The 27,277-nt window shown below is 35.3% G+C and overlaps 1 protein-coding gene across 5 annotated transcripts in view; it reads right to left on the bottom strand.

Annotated features, from left to right (window-relative positions):
• The window catches only part of ZNF148 (zinc finger protein 148), a 154,149-nt gene that overhangs the window by 23,600 nt on the left and 103,272 nt on the right, over positions 1-27,277 (bottom strand). For all 5 annotated transcript variants that reach the window (XM_021673987.2, XM_012473870.2, XM_012473871.3 and 2 more), the window contains 2 exons: positions 22,660-22,783; positions 21,313-21,396 (listed from right to left, as the gene is read on the bottom strand). In XM_021673987.2, coding sequence (XP_021529662.1) covers positions 21,313-21,396; positions 22,660-22,783 — 208 coding nt within the window. The remainder of the gene's footprint in view (positions 1-21,312; positions 21,397-22,659; positions 22,784-27,277) is intronic.

Raw genomic sequence — 27,277 nt, 5'->3', positions numbered from 1 at the left:
AAATGCAGACCAATAAAACACCAAATAGCACCCCAGCCACTGATTCATTTAGCAAGTATTAAGTGGTTGCCAGTGTCTGGTCTTCTTCCAGGTAGGTAACAGCAGTTGGAATGAGTTGAACCTAAGTTTTTTGGGGTTTTTTTTGTTTTTGTTTTGTGCACTATTTGACTATCTGGTTAGTTTTGAAAGCATCATCACAATCAAGACAATAAATTTATCTTAAACCACAAAATTTCCTTTTATTCTCTGTATTTCCTTTCTCCTGCTCCTCTGTCATCCTCCTCCAGGAACAAACTGTCTGCTCTCTACTCCTATAGTTTATCTTAATTATCATTATGGATCTTTTCAAACACAAAAGTAGAGAAGACATAAAAATCCCTCATTTACCTATCACCCAGCTTCAATAATTACCAATACTTAGCAAATTTTATTTCATCTAACCCTTCCTATTATTTCTTTCATCATTACTTTCTTATTTTAAGGAAACTTTTTACTAGAGTATAACAGTCATAGAGAAAAGTAAATAAATCATAATCATAGCTCATTAAATTTCCACAAAGTCCATCAACTCATGTAACCAGCACTCATAATCAAGAAATAGAACATTATGAGCATTTCGTAAGTGCCTCTTGGAGTCTCGCCTGATCAGAAGGTCTAACTTCTCAAAAAATAACCACTGTCCAGGTTTCTAGTATAATAAATTAGTTTTCTCTTTTAATTACCTTTTTATCAAGGAAAATTTGAAGCATATACAAAGTACACAAAAGGTACCCTCACTATATTTAAAAAGTAAACTTACTGAACTGTAATAGATGTACAGAAAAGTTTACAAACTGTAAGTGCTGTTTGAGGAATTTACTCAAAGTGAACACACCTGTGTAATTGGTATCCCAATAAAAAGGGAACATTATAGACACTGCAGAAACACCTCCACCCCCTTCTCCATCAATGATCACTATCCTGATTTCTAACACATAATTTTGCCTTATGAACTTCACATGGAATTATATAGCGTATATTCTTTTGTGTCTTATTAGTCAATGTTATGCTTTTAAGATTTACCCACAATGTGGGTCCAATATTCATTCCATTCATATACCACAATTGATTCACTGTGTAGATTCTTGATGGAAATCTGGGTTGTTTCCCCAGTTCTTGGTTACTACTAACAAGGCTGCTTTAATATTCTTATCCTTTCGTGAAAATATATATACAATTATACAGGGCATATAGCTAGGAGTGGAAATGACAGGTCATAGAGTTTGTGTATGTTCAGCCTCCACAGATTACCAAAGTGGATGCACCAATTTACAGACTTGCCAGCAGTTATGAGAGTTCCAATTGTTCCACATCCTTTCAAGTACTTTGTACCCCCTGTATTTTTCAATTTTAGCCATTCCAGGGTATATGCAAGTGGCATCAGATTACAGTTTTATGTAATTTTCCTGATGGCTAATGAAGTTGAATATCTTTTCATTCATCTAACCATTTAGATATCCTTTTTGTGTTTGGGTGAAGTGTCTATTCAAGCACTCAGCCCATTTTTTCTACTAGCTTGTCTTTTAACAGATTTGTAGGAATTCTGTACCTATTTGTTAGGCTGGTTTTTCACCCTCTTGATGGTGTCTTTAATGAACAAAGGTCTGAGCGATAATGTGACCCAAATTATCAATTTTTCCATTATGATCAGTGCTTTCTATATCCTGTTTAAGATTTCCCCCCCTTCCAAAGTTGTGATATTATTCTCTAAAGTTTTCTAATAGAAGTTTCATTATTTAAAAAAAGGTTCATTATTTTACCCTCATATTTAGATCTACAATTCATCCAGAACTGATTTTTGTACATGGTGTAAGATAGAAAATCAAGATTAATTTTTCCCCACAGACCCAGTAACATTCATTAAAACATCATCCTTCCTCTGCCACACTCCCGTGTCATCTTTACTGTACATGGAGTGAATACATATAAATGCAGGTCTGTTTCTGGACCAACTGATCTCTGTCTTACACATCAGAAGTCTTACACATCAGGTCAGATTTATTCCTGGCTATTTGATACTTTTAAATTATTTTAAGTGGCATCATCATAATACGTTCATGTTCTATTTATTGGTATACATAAAAATACAATTAATTTTTGAGTACTGACCTAGTATACAGTGATGATTGATGAATTTACTATAAATTATCTGTAAGATAGTTTGAATTTTCTATGTATATGAAATAATTTGTGAATGATAGCTTCCTTCTTTCCTTTGTTTTTTTTTTTTGTTCTGGTCTATTGCACTGACTAGGACCTACTCATGTTGAACAGAAGTGGTGATACCAGGCATCAACTGTCTCATTCCCAATCTCAAGTGGGGAAAATTTAAGTATTTCACCATTAAATAATTCAATAGTTGTTATAGATGGTTGATATATACTCAGATAAAATAAGTCTCCTATTATTCTAGTTACTGAAGATGTTACTTATTTAATCAGAAGATGATATTAAATTTCACCAAATGTTTTCTATCTATCTACTGAGATAAAATTTCCCTCCTTAATTTAATTAAGGGTGAATTTGATTTGATTTGTGAATAATAAACCAGTTTTGATACTTGAAAAGTTGATGCTGTCATGATAAATTATTTTCAAATATTGCTGGATCTGACAGCTAATACTCTGCATAGAATTCTTAAACCCATGTTAATAAGACAGAAACAGGTTGGCAATTTTCTTTTCCTGTCATTCCTTTCTTGGGGTTTGGTATCAAGTTATAATGGTTTTATAAAACAAACTGAGAAGTGCTTCCTCTTTTTCTATTTTCTGGGACAGTGAGTAAGACTAGTATTACTTCTTCCTTAAATGTCTAGAAGAATTCACCAGGGAAGCCACCCAAGTCTGAAGATGTGTGAAAAAAATTTAAATTTAGATTCAATGCATTCAGTATATACAGAATTAGTCACAGGATTATTTCAGTTTAGGTAAACTGTATTATTTTAGAAATGTCCATTTATCTTATTTTTCAATTTTTAAAAGTTATAATTTCTCTCCCCTTTCTTATGACTATGTAGATCTAAGTGAAGTACACATTTATGTTCCTAATAATTACCATCTATATTTGATAGTGGGCTGAGGTTTGCTTTATGGCCAAATGTATGATCTCTTCTGACAAATGTTCCACGTACACTTGCAAATAAATGTACATGGTTACTGTTGGGTACATGGTCTATGTATGTCATTCAGGTCATGGTTGTGTTATTCAGATCTCTACCTCACAGATGCTTTTGTCTCTTATACTATCAGTTATTGATGAACACATATCATAGGTAACCACTATGTGAATTGGTCTACTTCATTTTGTTCTGTCCATTTCTGCTTAACAGACATGTCTAAAACTTTTTGAAAAATCTGATGCAGACAATCCTTTATCATTATGAAATGTTTCCTTCGTTTCCAATAATGCTTCTTGCCTTATTCTCTTTTGTCTGATATTAGCTTATCAACACTTGCTTTTTGTTTTGTTTCATACACTGTATTTTTTTATATTATTTTGTGTTCTGCCTTACTGATCCTTACATATAAAGTGTGTCTCTTGTAAGTAGCATGCCATAGGGCTCTGTTTTGACATAAATATAACACTTTATATGAAAGTATTTAGGTTATTTACATTTAATGTACTTTCTGATCTGTGTTGGATTAAGTCCTACTATTTGTTTTCTGTTCCGTCTGTTCTTTGTTCTTTTTATTGTTCTTTATTGCTTTAAGACTCAATCAAATATTTTTCCATTTTTCTGCTGTTTGATCTTGTTAGTTACAATTTCTTTTATAATCCTTTTAGTGATTACACAGAAATCAATTATTACTCTCTAATTTCAATTATTACTATTACCACTTCCATGATAATACTAGGATCTTGGAGCATTAATTTCATTTACCTGCCTCACTATTTTTGCTATTGGTGTCACACATTTTCAGGCTACATATACTTTAAGCCCCATAGTAACATTATCAATGTCTGGTATGTGAATATTCATTTACGTTTAGCCACATATTTAAAGTCTCCACCATCTTCTTTTTTTTTTTTTTTTTTTTTTTGAGATGGAGTCTTGCTCTATTGCCCAGGCTGGAGTGCAGCAGTGGCACAATCTTGGCTCATTGCAACCTCTGCCTCCCAGGTTCAAGTAATTTTCCTGCCTCAGCCTCCCAAGTAGCTCGGATTACAGGCCACTATAGGGTTAAATGGCCTAATTTCAATATTGTAGTGTCTCAGGAAATAGGGTCAGAGTAGAGGCAGAGAAATGGACCAGAAAGTTGGTAGAGCAGCTGGAACACACACATTTATCGATTAAATTTGCTGTCTTATATGGGCACAGTTTGCGGTGCCCCAAAACAATTACAATTATAACATCAAAGATCACCGATCACAGATCACCATAACATAACATAATAATGAAAAGGTATGAAATATTGCAAGAATTATCAAAATGTGACACAGAGATGGAAAGTGAGCATATGCTGCTAAAAACATGGTGCTGACAGATACTCAATACAGGGTTGTCATAAACCGTCAATTTAAAAAAAAAATATGCAAAGTACAGTAAAGTGAAGCACAATAAAATGAGGTATGCCTGTCCATCTACCATATGACCCAGCAATATCACTCCAAGGTATCTTCCCAATGGAATACTATTCAGCAATAAAAAGCAATGAATTATTGGTGCATCAACACAGATGACTTTCAAATGCACTATACTAACTGAAGTAAGTCAGAATCAAAAGACTACATACCATATAATTCAATTTATACGATGTTCTGGAAGAGGCAAAACTAGAGAGACAAAAATCTTATCAGTGTTTGTCACAGGATAGTGGTAGAAGAGGGGCTGACTTCAAAAAGTACAAGGGAATCTTGGAGAGTGACAGAATTAGTCTGTAATTGTGGTAGTTATAAAACTGTCAACACTCACAGAACTATACAATAAAAATGGTAAAGCTTATTGTAAATTGTATGTTTAAAGAAATCTGAGGTCAACAACACATATTTCCCTTCATGGAAAATGAAGATTTAAACTACCTATGCATACCTAAACATACCTAAACAAAACACTGGAAAAAATCCTCAGCTTTTTGGCAAAATAAAACAAAACACTATTTGCCCATCTTTCTCCAAAAGATGAAAACCTCCTGATTTATTGATAAGCAGATGTACTAAAAACTTACTGAATTTCTCTTCTGATTACTTCAATTTGCTCAGTGATTGATAGAGGGTGGGGAAGTGTTAGAGGTTTATGGAAAGAAGAGCATATGAAATATCTGTTTAGGAGAAAGACAAGCTTTTTCTGAAAAGGGCCACACAGTAAATATTTTAGGCTTTCAGGGGCCATATGATCTCTGTCACAGATACTCAACTTTGCTGTGTAGCCATAGATAATACATTAAGGAACTGGTATGGCTCTGTTCCAATAAAATTTTAATTATAACAATAGACAGGTAGAGCTGGCCCATTGGCTGAACTAAACACCCACTCTAGATGAGCAGGACAACGAAAGGACTAACAAAATCATTTCCAGAAGGCATTACGGGCCCTTTTAAATCTAAAGTGACTGTAATTCACTATGGCTTTCTACTGGAGAAAAACAGTCAGGTGAATAAAAAAAGATCATTAAATTTACTTATGGCTGTAATTCAGTCAACGTAAGTACTATGTATGAGAGGGCAAGGATATGAATGTAAGCAAGGGAGTGAACATGATAAATGATGACAATTTAAATTAAGGAAAACGAAGACATGAGGAAAATGACAGATCGTAAAAAGGAGATAGAATCACTGGATTGTAGGTCCTTGTGAAGACAAGGGATTGTTGAAACTTAAGTACTAAATGACATGAGGAGGAATTATAGGAGGGAGTGCCTGGGGAATAAGAAACTAAAGTCCCATTGGCCGGGTGCGGCGGCTCACGCCTGTAATCCCAGCACTTTGGGAGGCCAAGGTGGGTAGATCACCTGAGGTCAGGAGTTCAAGACCAGCCTGGCCATCATGGTGAAACCCCATCTTTAAAAAAAAAAAAAGAAACTAAAGTCTCAAGAAGACTAAAGCTTGGTGAGCACTGGTCTAACATATGACCGTGACTGAGGAAGAATAAATGACAGTGTCACCAACAAAGCAGAGGTCTAAGAACTGAGAGAGTGGATTCAAAATAATCTGACGGCAGTTGACAAGCTTTTTTTTTTCCTTAACAAAGGGCCACAGAGTAAATATTAAACTTTGTAGACCAGAAGGTAAAATCAAGGACACTGTACACAAACTCATGTAATAATAGAGAAATCAATTTCCACAAAAATTTTATTAATGAAGTTCAAACTATGATAATGATGATAAAAATAATGTATAACTTTTCACCATACAGGTCTACTAATGAAAATGCTGGAATTCTCTTTTATAGGGCTTCAAAGGTAGCATTCCCTATCATTAAAGTCAATTCTAACTGTATGTTAATGCTGATCTGCAATGAGATTTTACGCATTTCATCTTTGAAACCATCTTGTCACAAAGACAGATACTGATATCAATCCACCAAAACATAATTTTATCAAGCATTATTCACTACTTGGAAGGCATTTACAGCAACTTTTAATAGATCCTTGATATTTGCCTTTTATCATGTATTACACTGCAGATTAATTACTTTCAATTGAAGAGTAGGTACAGTTGCACAATTAAGTGGATTCTGAAATATGAAAATTTTCTTTGCACCTGCTTCAAGGTCCAAAATCTAATAAAACCGTAGTTTAAGCTTTGAAAATATATCCACTGCCTATCAGTGTGAGAATGGAGATTTTGCTTCTCATTCTAACTTAAATCACTGGAAGTATATAAAGCAGCATTTTGTGATTCAGTATTAGGTGCTGTCAAAATAACTTTATCATGTGAGAAATTTCACATATAAACACTGGTTTCCTTTGTAATAATAGGCTGAATTTATTAAGAAACATTTTCAAGTCTTCAGCAAAAGCTAATTTCCAAAGTCATTCTTCAGTGATTGAGACTGTTTCTATTAATTCAGAAAAAGTTTAATCTTGGCTTTACACTCAAAAGCTCCCAATAAGACTTTACCACTTCTAAGATATTAAACTGCTACACAGTAGAGTAAGTCAGAACATTCAGCTTCCACAACGGATAGAAATTCATAGAACACTGATAATGGTTAAGTCCATCAAAGCAAATGAAGTTCACTGTTGACACCATTGATTCAATAATGTATTCAAATGTTTTCCACAAAGTACTGGTCACAAATACTACCATGAAAGGTCACCAGCTTTAAATGCTTTGTATTTCTCAAGCTTTGTAAATTAGTCCAACTAAACTATTCTGTTCCACATGTATTTTTTCCCCACCATTTGCTGTAACACAACTTAGCAGATCTACTTCCATTTATATTAATTAAAGAATTTTGTCAAGTTCTTTTAAATATTCATTTTTTTAAAAAAAGCTTGACATTTAAGTTGCATACCATTCCATTCATCCATTTAAAGTGTATAATTCCATTTTGAAACTATTCTTTCCTATAATTGTTGCACAGAGACGAATTCTTCAGTCACTTCAATCTTAATATTGACTTCTTGAATAAATAACAACAGGGTAATATTGTAGTATAAGAAAATATATATATTTAGGCTGGGCACGGTGGCTCACACCTGTAATCCCGGCATTTTGGGAAGCCGAGGCAGGTGGGTCACCTGAGGTCAGGAGTTCGAGACCACCCTGGCCAACATGGCAGCCCGTCTCTAACAAAAATACAAAAATTAGCCAGGCATAGTAGGATGACCTGTAATCCCAGCTACTCAGGAGGCTAGGGCAGGAGAATCACTTGAACCCAGGAGGCTGAGGTTGCAGTGAGCTGAGATTGTGCCACTGCAGTCCAGCCTGGGCAACACAGTGAGACTCAGATTTAAAAAAAAAAAAGAAATATACATTCAATTTTTGTCCCCAGGTCCAGACGAAGAGCTCCTAAAACTCTGGTAATTTCCTGAGTGATCAGGGTGATAAAAGCATCTTTTGTTTTAATATTTGGTCTTTGTCCCTAATTCCTGACAGAGTTCCTAAAATCCTTTTAATTTCCTGAGTGACAGGAGTGTCTTTTGTTCCTGATATAGGCTCCTAAAACCCTAGGAATTTCCTGGGTGATAGGAGCCTCTTTAGTTCTAATGCGGAGACTGTGGTACCCTAAATAGCTTCAGGATAGGGGCTGGTCACCAGAAAGACAAGGCCTTGAGCAGAAGCCTAGAAATTTCAGCCCCACTCCTCTCAATCTCCAGGAAGGGAAGAAGGGCTGGAAACTGAGTTAAAAATTTGACCTATCATGACTACATTATTAACCTTCATAAAAGCCTCTAAGTAATGAGGTTCTGAGAGCTTCTGGGTTGGTGAACACATCCAAATGCCAGGATAGTGGAACACCCTAACTCCACAAGACAGATGCTCCAGTACTTGGGACCCTTCCAGACCTTGCCCCATGGACCCTCTTCATCTGTATCCTTTATAATAAGATAGTAACTGTAAGTAAAATGCTTTCCTGGGTTCTGTAAACTGTTCTAGCAAATTATCCAAACCCTAGGAGGGAGTCATGCCCCCGCCCCGCCATCCCTGCCCATGATTTATAACCAGTTGGTCAGAAGTATGAGAGGCCTAAACTTGTGACTGGCATCTGAAGAGAGGGCAGCCTGGTGGGACTGAGCTCTTAACTTGCAGGATCTGATGCTAACTCCAGGTAGTTAGTGTCAGCATTTAGTTAAATTGTATAATAAAACACCCGGCTGATGTCCAGAGAGTTGGAGAAGTGTTTGTTGGTATGAGGAGAAACCCACACATTTGGTGTCAGAAGTGGATAGAAACAGATCATAGTAATTGGTACCATCTGTCAACTCATCAACAGGCAAGGAAAACCATTTGAAAGCATCTGCCTTGTTTTTAATTGACTATTGATGTTGCTCCCATGCAGGATTTCATTTGAAAACCAGAGTTCCATCAAAAAAAGTTCAAAAGCCATTCTCCTATATTAGTTTCACTCCAATTTCTTCTGTTTAAACTACTATTAAATTTCATCTGCATTTATTCTTCCTTCAAAATGCCTTTCATGTTCATTTCATTTTAAGGTCTTGTTCAGACCCCTCATCACTTAATAAAATATACTTTGCTAGAGTATGATAGTGATATTCCTAAGAAACCTCATTATAAAAGCAATCATTTCAATGAAGCAGGGGAAAGAGTGATTGAGATCAGTTTCAGAAGTTAGTTTTCTGGAGGGGGAAAAAAATTTAATGGCTAATTAATTAGATCTACAACCCAAACATTGCTGTGCAAATATATCCAGACTGTTATAGAATAAGTAGCTTTAACTCTCAGTTCAAAAGAGTAATGATTTCATGTAAACTTCAAGTTTATACACAATATTCTAAGAACAGCTTTCGAATACAAAATATCACATACAATACAAGGGGGAAAATAAGCAAAAATACTTTTATTCAGTTAAGGTAATCTGTTACTACTGCTTATCATTTTGCTGCAATCTTTTACCTTTTAATATCAGAAGAAGCCTAGATAATGTTAGACACTGAGCAAATTCTACTACTAAATAATCTAGCAGAAGTCTGGATGATTAAAGCATAGCATCAAGCATTGTTTTTAGTAGCTAGCCTCCACCCATCCTGTAATAATCATTCTCTTCTTCATCCTTGCTTGGTATCTCATCTCCTTAATAACAGCGCCTCAAAAGTTTCCTGGCCAGTCTCTAGTATTTATGTCGAAGGCTTCTGCATAAGCCAAACCTCCTTGAATTTGTCACAGAATCCTAGCATTTTAAAATAATACTTTCAGGCTCCTATAGGTCCACTGTCTATTTCTCCTAAATATCATTTAAAAAAACTAAATGTCTGAAGAAGAGGAAGAGCACAAGATTTTTCTACTGGGAAAAAGTCAGACTTTCTCAGGAGTCTAGAGTTACAGTGGGTTAAACTCCACATCCTCCTCCTCTATCCATTGATAAAGAACTAAAAGGTAGATGAAGTGGGCAAGATCATATATGACTGATTTTTAAGGTGAAATAGATGAAGTGGGAAAGATATATATGACTGATTTTAAAGTATAGTTCCTCCATTATATAAGTACAATAGGCCCATATAGAATACTGTGTGTCTTCAAACAACAGCAACAAACAGGTTGTCCTTTTTGTGTCTTCAGTCATTTTGGTTTTTTTCATGAATGCGTGTCCTTTAATTTTAAATAATCACACAAATGGAAAACAAAAAAGAGTAGGGGGGTCACTATTCTTGCATCAGATAAAACAGACTTTAAACCAACAGTAAGAAAAGACGAAGAAGGTCATTTTATAATGATAAAGGGTTCAATTCAACAAGAAGATTTAACTATCCTAAAATATATATGCACCTAAAATTGGAGCACCTAGATTCATAAAATAAATACACCTTAACCTAGGAAAAGATGTATACAGCCACACAATAACAGTGGGAGACTTCAACATCCCACTGAGAGCATTAAACAGATTACTGAGGCAGAAAACATACACAGAAATTCTGGACAAGTGTCTAATTTCTCACTTGACCAATGGGACCTAATAGATATCTATGGAATACTCTACCCAACAACCACAGAAAATATATTTTTCTCATTTGCACACAGAACATATTCTAAGATCAACCTCATGCTGGGCCATAAATCAAGTCTCAATAAATTCAAAAAAATGGAAATCATACCAAGCACATTCTCAGACCACAATGGAATAAAAACAGGTATCAACACCAAGAGGAACCCTCAAAACCACACAATTACTAGAAACGAAACAACTTGCTCCTGAATGACTTTTGAATAAACAATGAAATTAAGTCAAAAATCAAAATATTCTTTGAAACAAATGAAAACAGAGACACAACCTACCAAAATATATAGAATGCAGCAAAAGCAGTATTAAGAGGAAAGTTTGTAGCATTAAACTCTTATATCAAGAGACAGAAAGATTTCAAATTAACAATGTAATATCACATCTAAAGGAACTAGAAAAACCAACGACAAACGAATCCCAAAGCTAACAGAATAAAAGAAATAAAATCAGAGTAGGACTAAATGAAACTGAGACCCAAAAACCAAACAATCAACAAAACAAAAAGCTGGTTCTTCAAAAGGATAAACACAACTGATAGACCACTAGCTAGATTAACAAAGAAAAAAATTCAAATAAGCACAATCAGAAACAACAAAGGTAACATTACAACTAATCCCACAGAAAACAAAAGCTCCAGAGATTATTATGAACACCCCTATGCACACAAACTAGAAAATCTAGAGAATATAGTTAAATTCTTATGAACACACAACCTCCCAAGATTGAATCACGAAGAAATTCAAACCCTGAACAGATCAATAATGAATTCTGAAATTAAATCACTAATAAAAAAACATATCAATCAGGAAAAAAAAAAAAAAGCCCTGGACCAGATGGACTCACAGCTGAATTCTACCAAACATACAAGAGACAGCTGGTACCAATCCTACAGAAACTAATCCAAAAAAATCTAGAAGGGATTCCTCCCTAACTCATTCTATGAAACAGGTATCATCCTGATAACAAAATCTGGCAAAGACACTATGACAAAACAAAACAAAACACTAAAAGCCAACATCCCTGATGGGAATAGATGCAAAAATCCTGAACAAAATACTAGCAAACTGAATCTAGGAGCACACCAAAAAGTTAATTCACCATGATCAAGTAGGCTTTATTCCTGGAAAGCAAAGTTGGTTCAACATATGCAAATCAATGAATGTGATTCACCACATAAACAGAATTAAAAACAAAAATCACACAATCATATGATCATCTCAATAGAAACAGGCACAGCTTTTGATAAAATCCAACATTCCTTCATTGCAAAAACCCTCAAACAATTAAGCATCAAAGGAACATACCTCAAAATAATAAGAGCCATCTATGACAAACCACAATCAACATTATGCTAAACAGGCAAAAGCTGGATGCATTCCCCCTCAAAACTGGAACAAGACAAGGATGCCCATTCTCACCATTTTTATTCAACATAGTACTGGAAGTCCTATTGCAGAGCAATTGGGCAAAAGAAATAAAGAAAGGCATCCAAATAGAAAAGAGGAAGTTAATTATCTCTCTTTGCTGATGATATGATTCAATATCTAGGAAACCCTAAAGACTCTGCCAAAAGCCTCCTAGACATGATAAACAACTTCAGTAAAGTTTCAGGATACAAAATCAACAGCATTTCCATACACCAATAACATTCAGCTGAGAGACAAATCAAGAACATAATCCCATTTACACTAGACACACACGCACATACACCTCCCTAGGAATACACCTGACCAAGGAGGTGAACAATCTCTCTAAGAAGAACTACAAAACACTGCTGAAGGAAGTGACAGATGACAAACAAATAAAAAAAATGTTCCATGTTAATGAACTAGAAGAATCAAATATCATTAAAATGTCCATACTTCCCAAAGCAATCTACAGATTCATCAACACTTCTATCAAACTACCAATGTCATTTTTCACAGAAATAGAAAAAACTATTCTAAAATTTATATAGAACCAAAAAACAAACAAACAAACAAAAACAGCACCAATAGCCAAAGCAATCCTGGTACAAAACAGATACACAAACCAGTGGAACAGAATAGAGAACCCAGAAAAAAAGCTGCATACCTACAACCAACTGATAATCGAGAAAGTTGGCAAAAATAATCAATGGGGAAAAGACCCCTAATAAATGGTGCAGGGGAAACTAGCTAACCATATCCAGAAGAATGAAAGTGGACTCCTACCTATCACCATATGCAAAAGTTAACGCAAGATGGATTAAAGACTAAACTGTAAGACATAAAGGTATAAAAATCCTGGAAGAAAACCTAGGAAATATCTTTCCAGACATAAGCCTTGGCAAATAATTTATGACTAAAATTATTGCAGCAACAACAAAAACCAACAGGGCGTGGTGGCTCATGCCTGCAATCCTAGCACTTTGGGAGGCTAAAGTAAGAGGACTGCTTAGGCCAGGAGTTCAAAACCAGCCTGGGCAACACGGCAAGACTTGATCTCTACAAAAAATTTCAACAAAAAACAAAAATTGACAAGTAGGACCTAAAGAAACTAGAGTTTCTGCACAGCAAAAGAATCAGCAGAGTAAACAAACAACCTACAGAATGAGAGAAAATATTCACAAACTATGCATTCAACAAGGAACTAATATCCGGAACCTGTAAGGAATATCAACAAGCAAAAACCAAACAGCCCCATTAAAAAATGGGCAAAGGACATGAACAGACACTTCTCAAAATAAGACATACAAGCAGTCAACATATGAAAAAGGCCAGGCACAGTGGCTCATTCCTGTAATCCCAGCACTTTGGGAGGCTAAAGCAGGTGGATCACTTGAGCCCAAGAATTTGAGACCAGCCTGGGAAACATGGTGAAACTGGGTCTCTACCAAAAAAAAAAAAAAAAAAAAAAAAAAAAAAAAAAAAAAAAAAGCAAAAATTCATGGTGGTGCACACCTGCAGTCCCAGCTACTCGGAAGCCTGAGGTGGGAGGATTGTTTGAGCCCGGGAGGTCAAGGCTACAGTGAGCCAAGATCATGCCACTGCACACCAGCCTAAGTGACACCGCAACACTGTCTCAAAAAACAACAACAATAAAACAATAAAAAAAGTTTAACATCACTAATCATCAGAGAAATAAAAATGAAAACCACAATGAGATACTATCTCACACCCCTAAGGAGGGCTATTATAAAAATGTCAAAAAAATAACATATGTTGGTGAGGCTACACAGAAAAGAGAACACTTTTACACTACTGGTAGGAGTGTGAATTTTAGCCACTGTGAAAAGCAGTCTGGAGATTTCTCAAGGAACCAAAAGTAGAACTACCATTTGACTCAGCAATCTTATTACTGGGTACATACCCAAAGAAAAAAAAACATTCTACCAAATGACACATGCACTCAGGTTCATGGTAGCACTATTCACAACAGCAAAGACACAAAATCAACCTAGGTAGCCATCAACAGTGGATTAGATAAACAAAATGTGGTACATATACACCATGGAATACCACACAGCCATGAAAGAGCAAAATCATGTCTTTTGCAGCAACAGGGATGCAGCTGGAGTCCATCACCCTAAGTGAATTAACGTAAAAAATAGAAAACCAAATAATACATGTTCCCACTTATAAGTGGGAGCTAAATCTTAGGTACGTACAGACATAAAGATGGGAACAACAGACACTAGCCTCAAACTACTGTCAAAAGTAACTTTAGCCAGGCATGCTGGTAACTCAAACATTGTTAAGCTTTAAGGAATGTAATATTCCTTACAGTAGTTTGAGTTTGAGGCTACAGTGAGCTATGATCATGCCACTGCACTCCAGCCTAGGCAACAGAGGGAGACTTCATCTCTGAAAACAAAAAAAGTATTTAAGTTTTTCCTACTTCTCAAACTGACCAAAACTAAAGTAATAGTATATTCCTTAAAGCTTAACTATGTTGTTCTATTTGTTTTAACAAATTTTATTTATTTTTTATTTTATTTTTTTGAGACGGAGTTTCGCTCTCGTTACCCAGGCTGGAGTGCAATGGCGCGATCTCGGCTCACCGCAACCTCCGCCTCCTGGGCTCAGGCAATTCTCCTGCCTCAGCCTCCTGGGTAGCTGGGATTACAGGCACGCACCACCAAGCCCAGCTAATTTTTTGTATTAGTAGAGACGGGGTTTCACCATGTTGACCAGGATGGTCTCGATCTCTTGACCTCGTGATCCACCTGCCTCAGCCTCCCAAAGTGCTGGGATTACAGGCTTGAGCCACCGCGCCCGGATGTTTTAACAAATTTTAAATACCTAAATTTGATTACTACATTTGTAAATATGAGTAAATATTTTAACATAAAAATATTAAATATTATACAATTTTTTCATATTAGTTATGATTTAACAAAACAGTAACATATTTTCTAAATTTCCATCTTTCCTCATAAAACAATATTTTTCTAACATGGCAGTTAAATGCCTTAGTATCTAATAATGCTTTACGAAATAAATCTGACACTCCGTAGCTTAGCATCAAGGCTAGACAACGCAATTCCATCATCAAGTCTTCTAGACTTACCTCCTCACTCCCACTCTCCCCGTCCTTCCTGTTCTCCTCAGAACCATTTATATGCCCATCTTGCCTCTGCTCACTCCATTGTGAAATCCGGTCTTACCCCTACACCCACAGACTTCATTTCAGTGAAGCATATGAAGGCTACATACATACAGGCTACAGGCCAGCTTCAGGACTGGCTTTGCCCTTACCTGCACAAAATAAAAATCTCCCTAGTTAAAACCAAAAGTTGCTGTCACTTCAAAATTTCCTTGGTGCTTGCTCTACCCTTTCTATAGCATATTGGTTAAGGGCACGAACTTTGAAGAGCTAAATTATTATTTATCAGTAATACACACTGAGGGAGGTGACTTAATCATTTTGAACGTTATCTGTAAAACAGGAATAACAGTACCTTCCTCCCAGGACTGTTGTGTGGATAAAGTGAGATAATTTATGTATTGGGTTATAGTACTTGGCAGAGAACAGGTACTCAATAAATTTAATCGAGTATCATTAGGCTTATGATAATGATGAATTCTTAGGAATTGCTACGTGTTTTAAAACTAAAATGAAGTACCTGCCTCTTTCTGGTTCTTTTAAGCCAGCATATATGACACACTGCTTGGCCTCTTGTACATAGTACCTGCAATTGTCTGGGTGTTTGTCTATCTGCCTCAGTTTCCACTTGCTACCCTGTGTGTGTTTCTCAATTGATTATCTGAGTATCTGTTTAACTATTCTTGCCCAATGATTCCCAATTTCCTTCAGTAAACTATAGATTTTCCTTCTGGTCCTGGCTTCTATCATGCCTTTGCTCTACCACCTATGGTGCCTGTGATGACACCTGACTTCCATGCAACACATGGATTACAAAGCCTAAATCAAATTCGCTCTTGGGGTCACTTAAGTTCTGTCTCTTCCATGAGGCCACCAATCTGAATCCTGTCTACTTGTGAAGCACAGGTTGTCTGCACCATTTGTGCTGGAAATTTGACATACGCTTCATCAAATTTTGAGTCACATGATTCACATGTTCATGCACTCAATGACTATACATAAGAATGTGACCACTTCAATCAAGTCTCAATTTGTTAAAGACTTGTTAAAACAAATGCTAAACATCTTTTTTAAATACAGCTGCTATGAACTAACAAAGAACATTTTATATAGATTTGGGGGGTAGGGATAATCATACCTAAAATATATACACTTAATTGAAAACTGGGCACTTTCACTATAAAGCTTTTGATTTGCCATATTTCAGCTCTAAGAAATAATAATAAAATAGAATCAATCTTCTAGATGACTTCCCCTATCCTCCTAAATAAAAATGTTTAAGTATGGTTTTATATTTATATATATATATCAGATTTATATATATATATATATCAGATTTATATATATTTATATATAATTACACCATACTTTAATTACACACACACACATACACATGATTTTTTATTGTCTTTACTGAGATGTTTTGTTAGATAGTGTTAAGCTTTTATATGTTTTATGTACAACCAAATCTTTTAGTGTGAATTATTAACAACTTTGCAGATGAAAAAAAAAATCTGGTTTCTAAAAGTTTTGTTAAAGCTGAAATGTCAGTCCCAGCAATCCATACTTCTCTGCTTAATACTTCCTTGGCAAGATCTGTCCATGACAGAGCAGTCTGGGCTTCAGCAATCACAATGCCAAGAGCTTGTAGTGCACACAACATTCTCAGTTATACAAACAGTATTCATTTCCTTCATCCTCACAAATTAAGAGGTAAACTCTAAGTAGGTCTTTAACATTTTCTTTCATAAGACTTCTTTCTCTATTATAGCTAATTAACTATGAATTAGGGTTTGAAAAACATGAGTGGAAAACTAATTTTTATCAATAACTGAACTATACTAAAAGAAATATGAACGGTTAAGCTAAGTTAGTCAAGGGTAAATTAACATTCCCTCTCATTCCACCCCATTAGCCCAACTGGTTGACAAAAATAAGAATACTGTTATTATTCAGCTATTTAACACAGTTATGAATAAAAGTCATAGTAAAGAGGAAAAGAGGACTGACGTGTTTTCAGGCATGAAGAACACTAACTTAGACGACAGGTTTTCCAGTGTTTTTTTCTATTTTTATAGAGAGAACTATATACATCTAAGAACTAAAGGCTTAAAAAAGAACCTTATGGAAAAAGAAACCTAGTGAACATATATAATTCTGAGTGACTTAGTTTTCTTCAAAAATCTCTTTTGTTTTTGGGAGGAGAATCATCTACTAAAATTTCCCTATATATAGAAAGAGTTTTGAACGGGCGTGGTGGCTCACCCCTATCATCCCAGCACTTTGGGAGGCTGAGGAGGGCAGATCACTGGGACCAGCCTGACCAACATAGTGAAACCCGGTCTCTACCAAAAATACAATAATTAGCTGGGCATAGTGGCCCGTGCCCGTAATCCAAGCTACTCAGGAGGCTGAAGCAGAATCACTTGAACCCAGGAGGTGGAGGTTGCAGCAGTAAGCCAAGATCACACCACTGCACTCCAGCCTGAGTGACAGAGAGAGAGAAAGGGGAGGGGATGGGAGGGAAGGGGAGGGGAGGGGATGGGAGGGAAGGGGAGGGAAGGGGAGGGGAGGGGAGGGGAGGGGAGGGAAAAGAAGGGAAGGGAAGGGAAAAGAAAAGAGAAGAAAAGAAAGAAAAATAGTTTCATAACATTTTTACTAATTGAAATAAAAAATAAATTATGAAAACTGGCATGACTAAAAAGCAACCATAATTTGTGTAACAGAACACCAGGATAGGTATTCGGTGGCTTACTATTTAGAGTAATTTACAAAAATAAAATTGAAAATGGTACTTAAGTTTTTCACTCCTCAATCCCTCTTGGTGATAAGACTGGCAGTTTTTTAGAGTAAAATGCTCACAAAGTAAGAAGAAAGAACACAATTATGGATATATGCCATTCTAACATTTATTCTATATACACATTTTTAAAATAGGCACCTTAGACAAAAGTACTTGATCCACAAGGAAATCTGCCAATGATGATAAATGTTTAACCTTAATATGCACTTGATCAGTAATTCAGGCCCTAAAAAAAAATTACCAATTAGAATTATCTTTGACTTTATCCTCAAATCCTCACCTTTTCTCTCATATCCAAAACATCACCTAAATAACGGATCTGTAATATTTACAAAAAAAGATAATATTCACAAAAAAGGTAAATCTCCCATAATTGCCAAAAATAGCAGTCCTGAGGATATCTACAACGTGACAGTTTTCAGTAGCTTAGTCTAAAGGAATAAACCTTAAACCAGGATTTCAGGGATCAGCCTTTGGATGAAAAAGTACTCTTTCCTAAATAGACAAGCCCAAATTTAGGAAATGGAATTAAATAATAGCCTGTCTAGGGCACGTTAAAAAATTTTCCTTTTGAAAACCAAATCAACTATGTTCTTAGTTTTAAAAAGATACAGATTTATTTATTGTTGGCCATAGCTACCAAGCAGGTAATGATTTTTAACCATGTTGCAAAGGACCAGAGAATGGGCTTGGGGGTTTGAGGGACCAGGAGAAGACCTAAAGGGAGAAGGAAGGCTGTATGGAAAATGGAGCCTTTAAGGGCTGATGGTTTTCACCAACCTTTGAGGGTCAGCACTCGCTTGACAATTTAAAAATGGATAAAAATATGGAAAATCTTTTTTAATGCCATAACTATTTAAAAGTATTCTTCTAAACTAAGATCCTACAGAGAAAGAAAGCCTTGACACGGACAAACTTTAGGGCCCTACTCTCCTCCAAAAATAAAGCCATTTAGAAAATGAAAGAAACAGTAAAGACAGAATAATAAGTGATGGAGAACCTATTTGTGGTTCTAGATATATATATTCCCAAATAGGTTTAACAAAAAACATTTTACTATCTTTAAAAAGAATCTATAAAAAGAATCAAGAATATGAAGTAAAGAAGGAAAAACCAACCCCTTCTATCAGTTCCACCTAGTGGGAAGGGAACAATAAGGCAGAATTGAGTCTCTCTTCAAAAGAACTTTGTTAAGGAACCCTAGTGACTGCTTTGCCCTGGTTCCTCTCAACTCCTTATCTTCTTCTAAACTGTTCTCTATAACATTAGAACTACAACCTTTGCTTCTACCACTTTTAGGTGCTACTATACATACAGGAAGGCTAAGCCATAATTGGCTTAGTGGCAGAGCAAGAAAAATTCAAAAAGGCCCAAAGATAACTTTCTGCTTCTAGTCCCACTCTGCATAGCCAGTGATTTCACATGTGTACTCTGGAATCACAGAGGCTTGAGCTGAAATCTTGGTTCCATCATTTATTAGATATATAAATTTGGGAAAGTTCCTTAACTTCTGTGTACTTCCCACTACCTTCTCATCTATAAAATGGGGATAGTAATACTCCTGCCTTTCAAGATTAATGTGAGGACTAAATGAGATATTTAACACAGTTTTCTGGTACTTACTAAATTCTCAATAAACATTAACAACTCATTATACTCTGCTTAAATCCAAGATTCCCCATGGTCTAGTGCAGTTGTTTTTCTAATAGGTGGGATTACAGGATTGTGACTAGCACTTTTAAGTAAATAACTCATACCCACACACACAAAATATACCGTGCAATAAAGGTAAGTACTATTTCAAAAATAGTTTTTTCAGATACATACCCACACACACACATATATTCTTAACTTAGCCTCACACAGCTTTTCTGTGACACCTTCCCGAAGTAACTTTCAACAGACAGTACATGTGTCTTTTCCTCAGGGCACAATAGTATCTTGAGAATTTTGTATACAATTCTACAACACTTAATTGCACTATGCTTGCTTATACGTCTGTTTTTCCACAAGAACGTAAACTCCAAAGAAAGAAACTGCCTTATGTTACCTATTTCTGGTGCTTGAAAAACACTGGATGCTCAATAAATTTTTGTTGAATGAATGAGTAAAATATCAAAACCCAATAGGTATTAAGAACACACAAAAATAACTTTCATTTTTATTTGATGAGGTTTTATTGTTATATAGAAATTTAAATTTAGCTATAAGTCACACAAAAATCTATAAATTTTTTTCTCCCACAGTACCTAATATAGCCCCTTCCAACAGAAAAAGATGATTATGTGTTTACTGAAAAAAACTGAAATGAGCAAAATGATTGCTAAAAAGGAGACTACCCAAGCATACAGATGTACTGCATAAAGTTCCAGCCACATTCATGCTTCTTTTTAGGGGCAAAGAAAATTGAAAAAAAGTTATTAGACAGAAAAGGTTGCTTCTGTATGACAAGCTGTCCTTTCACAAATACTGCAGGTCCCATGAGAACACATCTACATAACAACACTGGGCAGGTACTTGCTTGAGTACTTAAAACAGAAAAATTGGAAGAACTTTAATATTTTCAACATTCTCATATTATCACCATAATTCTCAATTCTATTCAAATGTAAAATTCAAAGTTATACACATTTACCAACTCTGTTTTTATTCCATCACAAAAAGCGTAACACTAGAAATCAATTCTAAAGAAACACTTTTCAACATGCTTAGAGGCAACAAAGGTCAAAAGTCAACAGACTACTTATAAAAGTTGGTTTTACCACTGTCAAAAAAAAATGCAAATAAATATTTGCTCTAAAATGAGACTTAGGTTTTTAAGGTATGGGTTCCTTTACAGTGATGCTCTAGAATATTATTTCTAAATCATTAATAACTTGACTGAGAAACTGGCAGTTCTCAACTTTTTAAGATTACATGTCCACTGATTAGGTAAGGCATATCCATGAAATAGAAAGAAAGAGAATGAACTGTACTGCTGCTTTAGGAGCCAGGAATTTGTTTCCTACCCCACACTAATTAACGATAACTTTACTCTAAATTCAGTAAACACCTAAGGAAACAGCAATTTCAGAAAATCTTCCTTCCTTTTGTCACTTTAAACATATATTTTAGGTTTTTATGCAACTGTATTTCAAAGTAATGTCTTGGGCTTGGACATTAAAGTCAAGTCTTAACAGTTAACATTGACTTATTGAAGGAAGAAAAAAGATAACTTATTAAAAATTATTCTCTTCATTTGAAATAATCATTTTAATGAACCTACTAAGGGTGGTAACACTCACCAGTATGAATCTTCTCATGTCTCTGTAGCAGGTACTTCTGTATGAAACGCATGTCACATTGACTACATTGAAATGGTTTTTCGCCTTAAAATAATTTCACATCCACAAATTAGTTACTGAATAAAACAACAGTTTTTAGTTACTGTTTCTGACGAAAGAAAAATCTTAGATGCCCAAATTTTGGAAAGTCACAAAATAGCCATATACATTTTTGACGTTGTAATTAACAGAATTTTATTTCCTCTCGATTTTTTCCCAGGATTTAAAAATTCATATTCTCACAATCACATAAAAATGAAATTAAATTTGATCTATATATTCAAGGGGGAGAAGTAAATAAATAAAACAATTTAAAACTGAATTTTAAAATCATGAGGTGAGAAAGAACTCTACAGGTTTTATGTGTCTTAAATATCTTTTCTTCCTGTGCTGGAAGGTGTACCCATCCTTTTTCCTCTCTGGTTAATCATCCATTTATGCCCTTTTACATATTTTCTTCAGAACTTTCTAAACATCTCTTTTTTAAAAGTTCCTGTCTCTTCAAACTTTCTCTCTTTGCTGGAGCTTTTCCTTTTAAGGAAAGTATTCTCTGGCCTGCTCTATGCTGAGAAACCTTATTTCAGTCTTGAAACACTTCTACCTTAGTATTTTCTCTCCTTCCCTTTCACTACACCTCCTTAAAGAGTAGTCTACTCTAAGTCTCAAATTCTTCACTGCCCACTTGTGGTTTAACCCTTATTCTCTGCTTTCTGAAAAGCTACTTGCGATCTCCTTGCTATTTTTTTTTCTCAGTTCTCTAACCTCTATCCTCCCTAGGGCAGAAGTGCTATTGGTCATACCCTGCTTGGAATTCTCTCTTCTTCTAGCTTCTGGGACATTATTTTTCTAGTTCATCAAATACCCCTTCTAACTGTTTTTTTCCCCAGTTCATCTTACATGTCTAGTTGGTTTACCCAAAGGTCTGCCAGCTTTAATACTGTTCTCTACCACTTCATTATCTTAGCTATCATTTATTTTTATTTGATTTCCAAATCCACATTTTAAACTCAATGAATGTTAATAAGTAGGCTTTTAATAATACATTCTTTAATCATCTCTCTAGTTAAATGGAGCACATTAAGCCAAACAAGTGTCCAATTAAGACTATTTAATTAATTTTACACATCCATGCTAATTGTTTCCTCACGAGTTTTTCCTGGCTTCCTTCTGACACTCTGGCCTACAAAATCTCTGATTTGGAATGCCAGATTAGCTATGGTCTTAGGAATGAAGGACGTTTACATGAAGATGAAAATAACAAAGATAATAATTTTCATGGCCATAAGCCCATTTTAATTCAAGAAATACCTGTATGAATGAAGACATGTCTCTGTAAGTGATAGTTCGTTCTAAAGGCAGCATTGCAGTGCTCACAAACGTGAGATTTAGGGGTTTTCAAACCAAGTGATCCATCCTCATTTATTGTAAGGATCTAGTTTAAAAAAAAGGCAAAAACAAAAGAAATAAGTTTTAAAAACGTAAATACTAATTTAAAAAAAAGATATTGCAAACAACGGTCACCAGATATTATGAAATATTTTGTTCTTAAATAATCTTGAAAAGACTATTAGAATAATGTTATTATTAACTGTAGGAAAGTACAATGTGACTCAGAATGAGTAAAAATCACTAATAAAACCTTGTAAGCTGGTTAAGTACGATCTCATCACTGTGCCTTCTATGTAATGCTGATGCATGATGGAGTTCCTAAGTGTTTTCCATTAGGGTGACCACAAGTATTATTTTCAAATTCAAATTCTCATATATGCAGGAAAAAAGCCTTTAGACATGATGCAAATATCAATCAGTACGGGACTAATTAAATAAATCATGGAAAAGGAATACAATTTAATATTACGTGGTTGTAAAATAAAATGAGAAAGCTCTCTATATAATTGTATGAAAAGGGTGTCAGGATTTGTGAAGTTAAAAAAAAAAAAAAAAGGAAAGTTTAGAACCCAGTGTATAATTTTGCTAACTTTTGTATATAAAAGGTACATATAGGAATATATGTTTATTTGTATAGGCATAAAAACTACTTGAGAAAGATACATATATACAGAAGTATATAACCTTCATTGTGATGGCTGGGGAACTGGGCAGACAAGAGATAAAGGGGGAGGGAAGTTTTACACTGTACACTTAACACATTTTTTTGAAACATGTAAGTGGTTACTTATTAAAAAAAGAGAAAAATACGTTTTCAAGTTATAATATGGTGGAATTTAGGGTCTGTTTCAGTCTGGGAGCTCTAAGGTTATTATAGAACTACTAAACCATTGTTAAAAATATTCCTAAGAATATCCGTTAAATAAATAAATTAGAAGTGGGTATGGGGTCCATCTGGGGCATAAGTACTGAATTAAAAAATTATTTTTAAAACTTTAAAAAAATAGAAGTGGGTAAAAGGAAGGAAGACAGAGGACAAAAAAAGCAATCTTATCTTTCTGGGCTTCTTGAGATTAAGAGTATTGTGAGCCTGGTCTGGATGGTGCCAGAGAGAAACTCACCTTGGGCTGCATGGATTCCCATTTACCAACAACTTGTTCAATGTGTAACATTAAACTGCCTCTTGGCCAGGCGTGGTGGCTCAAGCCTGCAATCCCACCACTTTGGGTGGCCGAGTTGGGTGGCTCACTTCAGCCCAGAAGTTCAAGACCAACCTGGGCAAAATGACGAAACCCCGTCTCTACAAAAATACAAAAATTAGCCAGGTGTGGTGGAACGCACCTGTACTCCCAGCTACTCGGGAGGTTGAGGATGGGAGGATCATTTGAGCCAGGAGGTCGAGGCTGCAGTGAGCCACGATCATGCCACTGCACTCCAGCCTAGGTGATAGAGCAAAACTCGTCTCAAAAAACAAATAAACAAACAAACAAAAAAACTGCCTTTCATCAGACATGTGGAAGAGTAAAAATAATGATTCCTTTTTCATTATTGAGGAAAGAAAGGGGAAAAAAAGGCAGAATACATTGAAGCAGCAAAGAAAACCGGAAGATCTAATCAGGTGAAGTATGGCCAGGGAAAGGGAAACAATGCTCTAGGTGTGACCATACAGAATAGGAGCTGAGAAACTGTCCAACATAGAGAAATCTGCAAAACAAATACAAAGAACTGTGGAAACTGATTAGGGCCTGCGAACACACAGCTATGACCCTTTCCAAAACCTAAGAAAGGGTAGTAGGTAAGGGAAAAAGGCTTTAATCCTTAAAACATTTTTACTTTAAATTCAAGAAGACAGTTCAGCCCATACTATATGCAAATCAATGGTAATTATTATGCAAATTATACAGGGCATTTGGATTCTAGGCAAACCGCCAAATGTGGTTAACAATGCTTCAAAGTCTGTGCACCAAAGTCATAGAAGGGAAACATTTGGCAGGAGAATGGAAGTGGGTGCCACAGCTTCCTGAAGAGAGTCAATGAGAGTGGAAAGCTTCATCTTGGGGCCAGTCACTTTTAAATTTTTTCATCCCCTCCAAGTCACATAATAATAAGCAAGTTAACACTGTGTAAAAGGAAAACACACAAAATCTTTTAAAACATGACTCAAAATATTTTCAACATAAAACAAACAAAAAGATGTTAAATACTTACATAAAATGGAACTAAAAACAAGACAGCACCAGGTATTTTTTTCATATATGTTGTTAAAATAAGAAAGTCCAACTGCCAAAAAACATGGCACTTCAATAGCTTTCTGTGGCATAGCAACTCCAAGGAAAGGCTTTGTAAGGAATGAATCTGGCCCAAGTTGCTTAATGTGAAACGGATGTAATCCTTGACTGTACAAAGCCCTTTTATGAAGAGTTAAGGAGTTCTAGGTCATTGTTTTCTGGCACTGGAGGTACTGCTGCCTTTCATTGTAGATTCGAGCCTTAATTCAAGGTGAACTTTGTGGATGAAACAGCTACCACTGCCTTGTGGATAAACAAACAGGAAAATCTAGCTTTTTTAAGTTCAAAGACAGAAACACTAAATTCTTGAATATTTTATATTTTTCTTAGGCTACAGTAACAAACATCTTTGTTTAAAGGACACAGAGTAAACTCATCTTGACTCAGATGAGCACCAATGGCCCTTCCAATTTGTAATCTGTTTTAAAGACACCCAATTGATTTTAATTCATCTCTCTAATCTCAGTATCCAAAATAGTATCTGGAGCATAGTGGAGACTCTATACCTGTCAACTGACCTGGCACCTGCTGTCCATATTAAATACTCCTCCCAGCTTACCACTTTATTGTTTTATCGAATTTGTTGCAAAAAGCAGCACTTTTCCATTTATTTATTTATTTTTTATTATACTTGTAAGTTCTCGGGTATATGTGTAGCTCGTGCAGGTTTGTTACACACAGGTGGTGCCATGGTGGTTTGACTTTTCAATTTTTCAGTCTTCAGGTAACTGAGTAGTGCCATAGAGAAGTGGGTAGGCAAAGAATAATTCCCTTAGCAGAACAAAAATAGCATATTAATGCAGGCAAAATTTTCTTCCCCAGTATAGACTTGCCTTCTTTTCTTGCTCACACCTTTTCAAGATCTTTTAGTAGAATGTGATCTATCAGTTGAGAGAGTTTGCTTTACGAGATTAGCAGTCTTACCTGCAACCGGCACCATAAAACATTTTTACTTTTCTTTTTTCCCCAACATATGAACACCATTATAATTGAAGAATTTGAAGTTTAAAATTTTAAATTCTAAGATGCCTGCTATAGCATCTTCAGGTGCCTCTTGTCATTTCTACTTCAGGAGAAAATATGGTATATTATATAGACCAAGTGATCAGGCTTTAGCAAGTGGAGAAATTAGTAATACTCTAAATAATTCTTATACACTACATTTTTGTATTGTTTAGTAAATTTAAAACAAGATTTTATAGACAAAAATTTGAATATCAAATAGAATTTCTCAGTTAATCTGCTTTCTTAATCTCATATCCATTGCAGATATATTTTCTGTTTTAAGGCAAATCTATTCCCAGTTGGCTACCTAAATATACACATATGGTGAAGGTTATCTTAAAAAACATGACCATTCTCATCAGGCAAAGCCATAAGGTCTGCCTATTCAAAATCAGAGACTGTTTTCACTCCATAAGGATCACTGCCACTGAATAAATGAAACCTGACATCCCTCACTGAGAAAAAGTTTTGTTTTCTTAAAAGGCAGACATGATTTTTAACATTCATATATGTACTACTAAAATTATTAAAGCATATTTTAAACTAAAGACTAGAGGTTTTTATCATATATTCCTGAATCAATCAAAATAACTCTGAAGCCACCAAAACCCAAAAGACAACTTAAGAGAGTTTACATTTCTCACCTATTATAAGATGTTCTACTGCAACTGGGGATGGAGAATGACAGCTGCGACAATTCTCTTTACTCTCCAAATCCAATCAGAAATGGAAAATAGCACAAGTCCAAAGATATACAAATAAAAAAGTCACCCAGAGCAATACCCATTATGGCATCTTGACTGTCCTGGTCATCGTTAATAACCCACTCTCGAGTTGTCACTTTCTTTAATTCATCAAGATTTTTAATTGTTTTTCGGTACTACATTTCTCTCATTACCAAATTCCATTTTTAAATGGCAAGCTTCTGACAGTACCAGAACAAGAAATTCAATGTATCATAACCATGGTACAACAACTATGTTCAGCATAATGATCCTGGGTTTTAGAAAAGGTTCTTTCCTGTTTCCTGAATATTAGGCAAAGAAATATATGAGATTTTCTAAAGAAAGGTTTACATCAGATTTTTTTTCAAAGTTAGCGTTCAGTTCCATAGAAAAACAGTATGCTCAGGACACACAATTACCTGGGAAAATTAGATAAATCAATTCCTATTATTTTGCTAATCTTCTTCCTTCATTTTCTTACTATTCCATACTTTGTTTTCATCCTCAGTCTTATGATCA

The sequence above is a fragment of the Aotus nancymaae genome, unplaced genomic scaffold (assembly GCF_030222135.1).
Source record: "Aotus nancymaae isolate 86718 unplaced genomic scaffold, 86718_ANA_hifiasm-v0.15.2.pri h1tg000046l, whole genome shotgun sequence".
NCBI classification, from domain to species: Eukaryota; Metazoa; Chordata; class Mammalia; order Primates; family Aotidae; genus Aotus; species Aotus nancymaae.
This window is presented reverse-complemented; position numbering and strand designations above follow the sequence as displayed.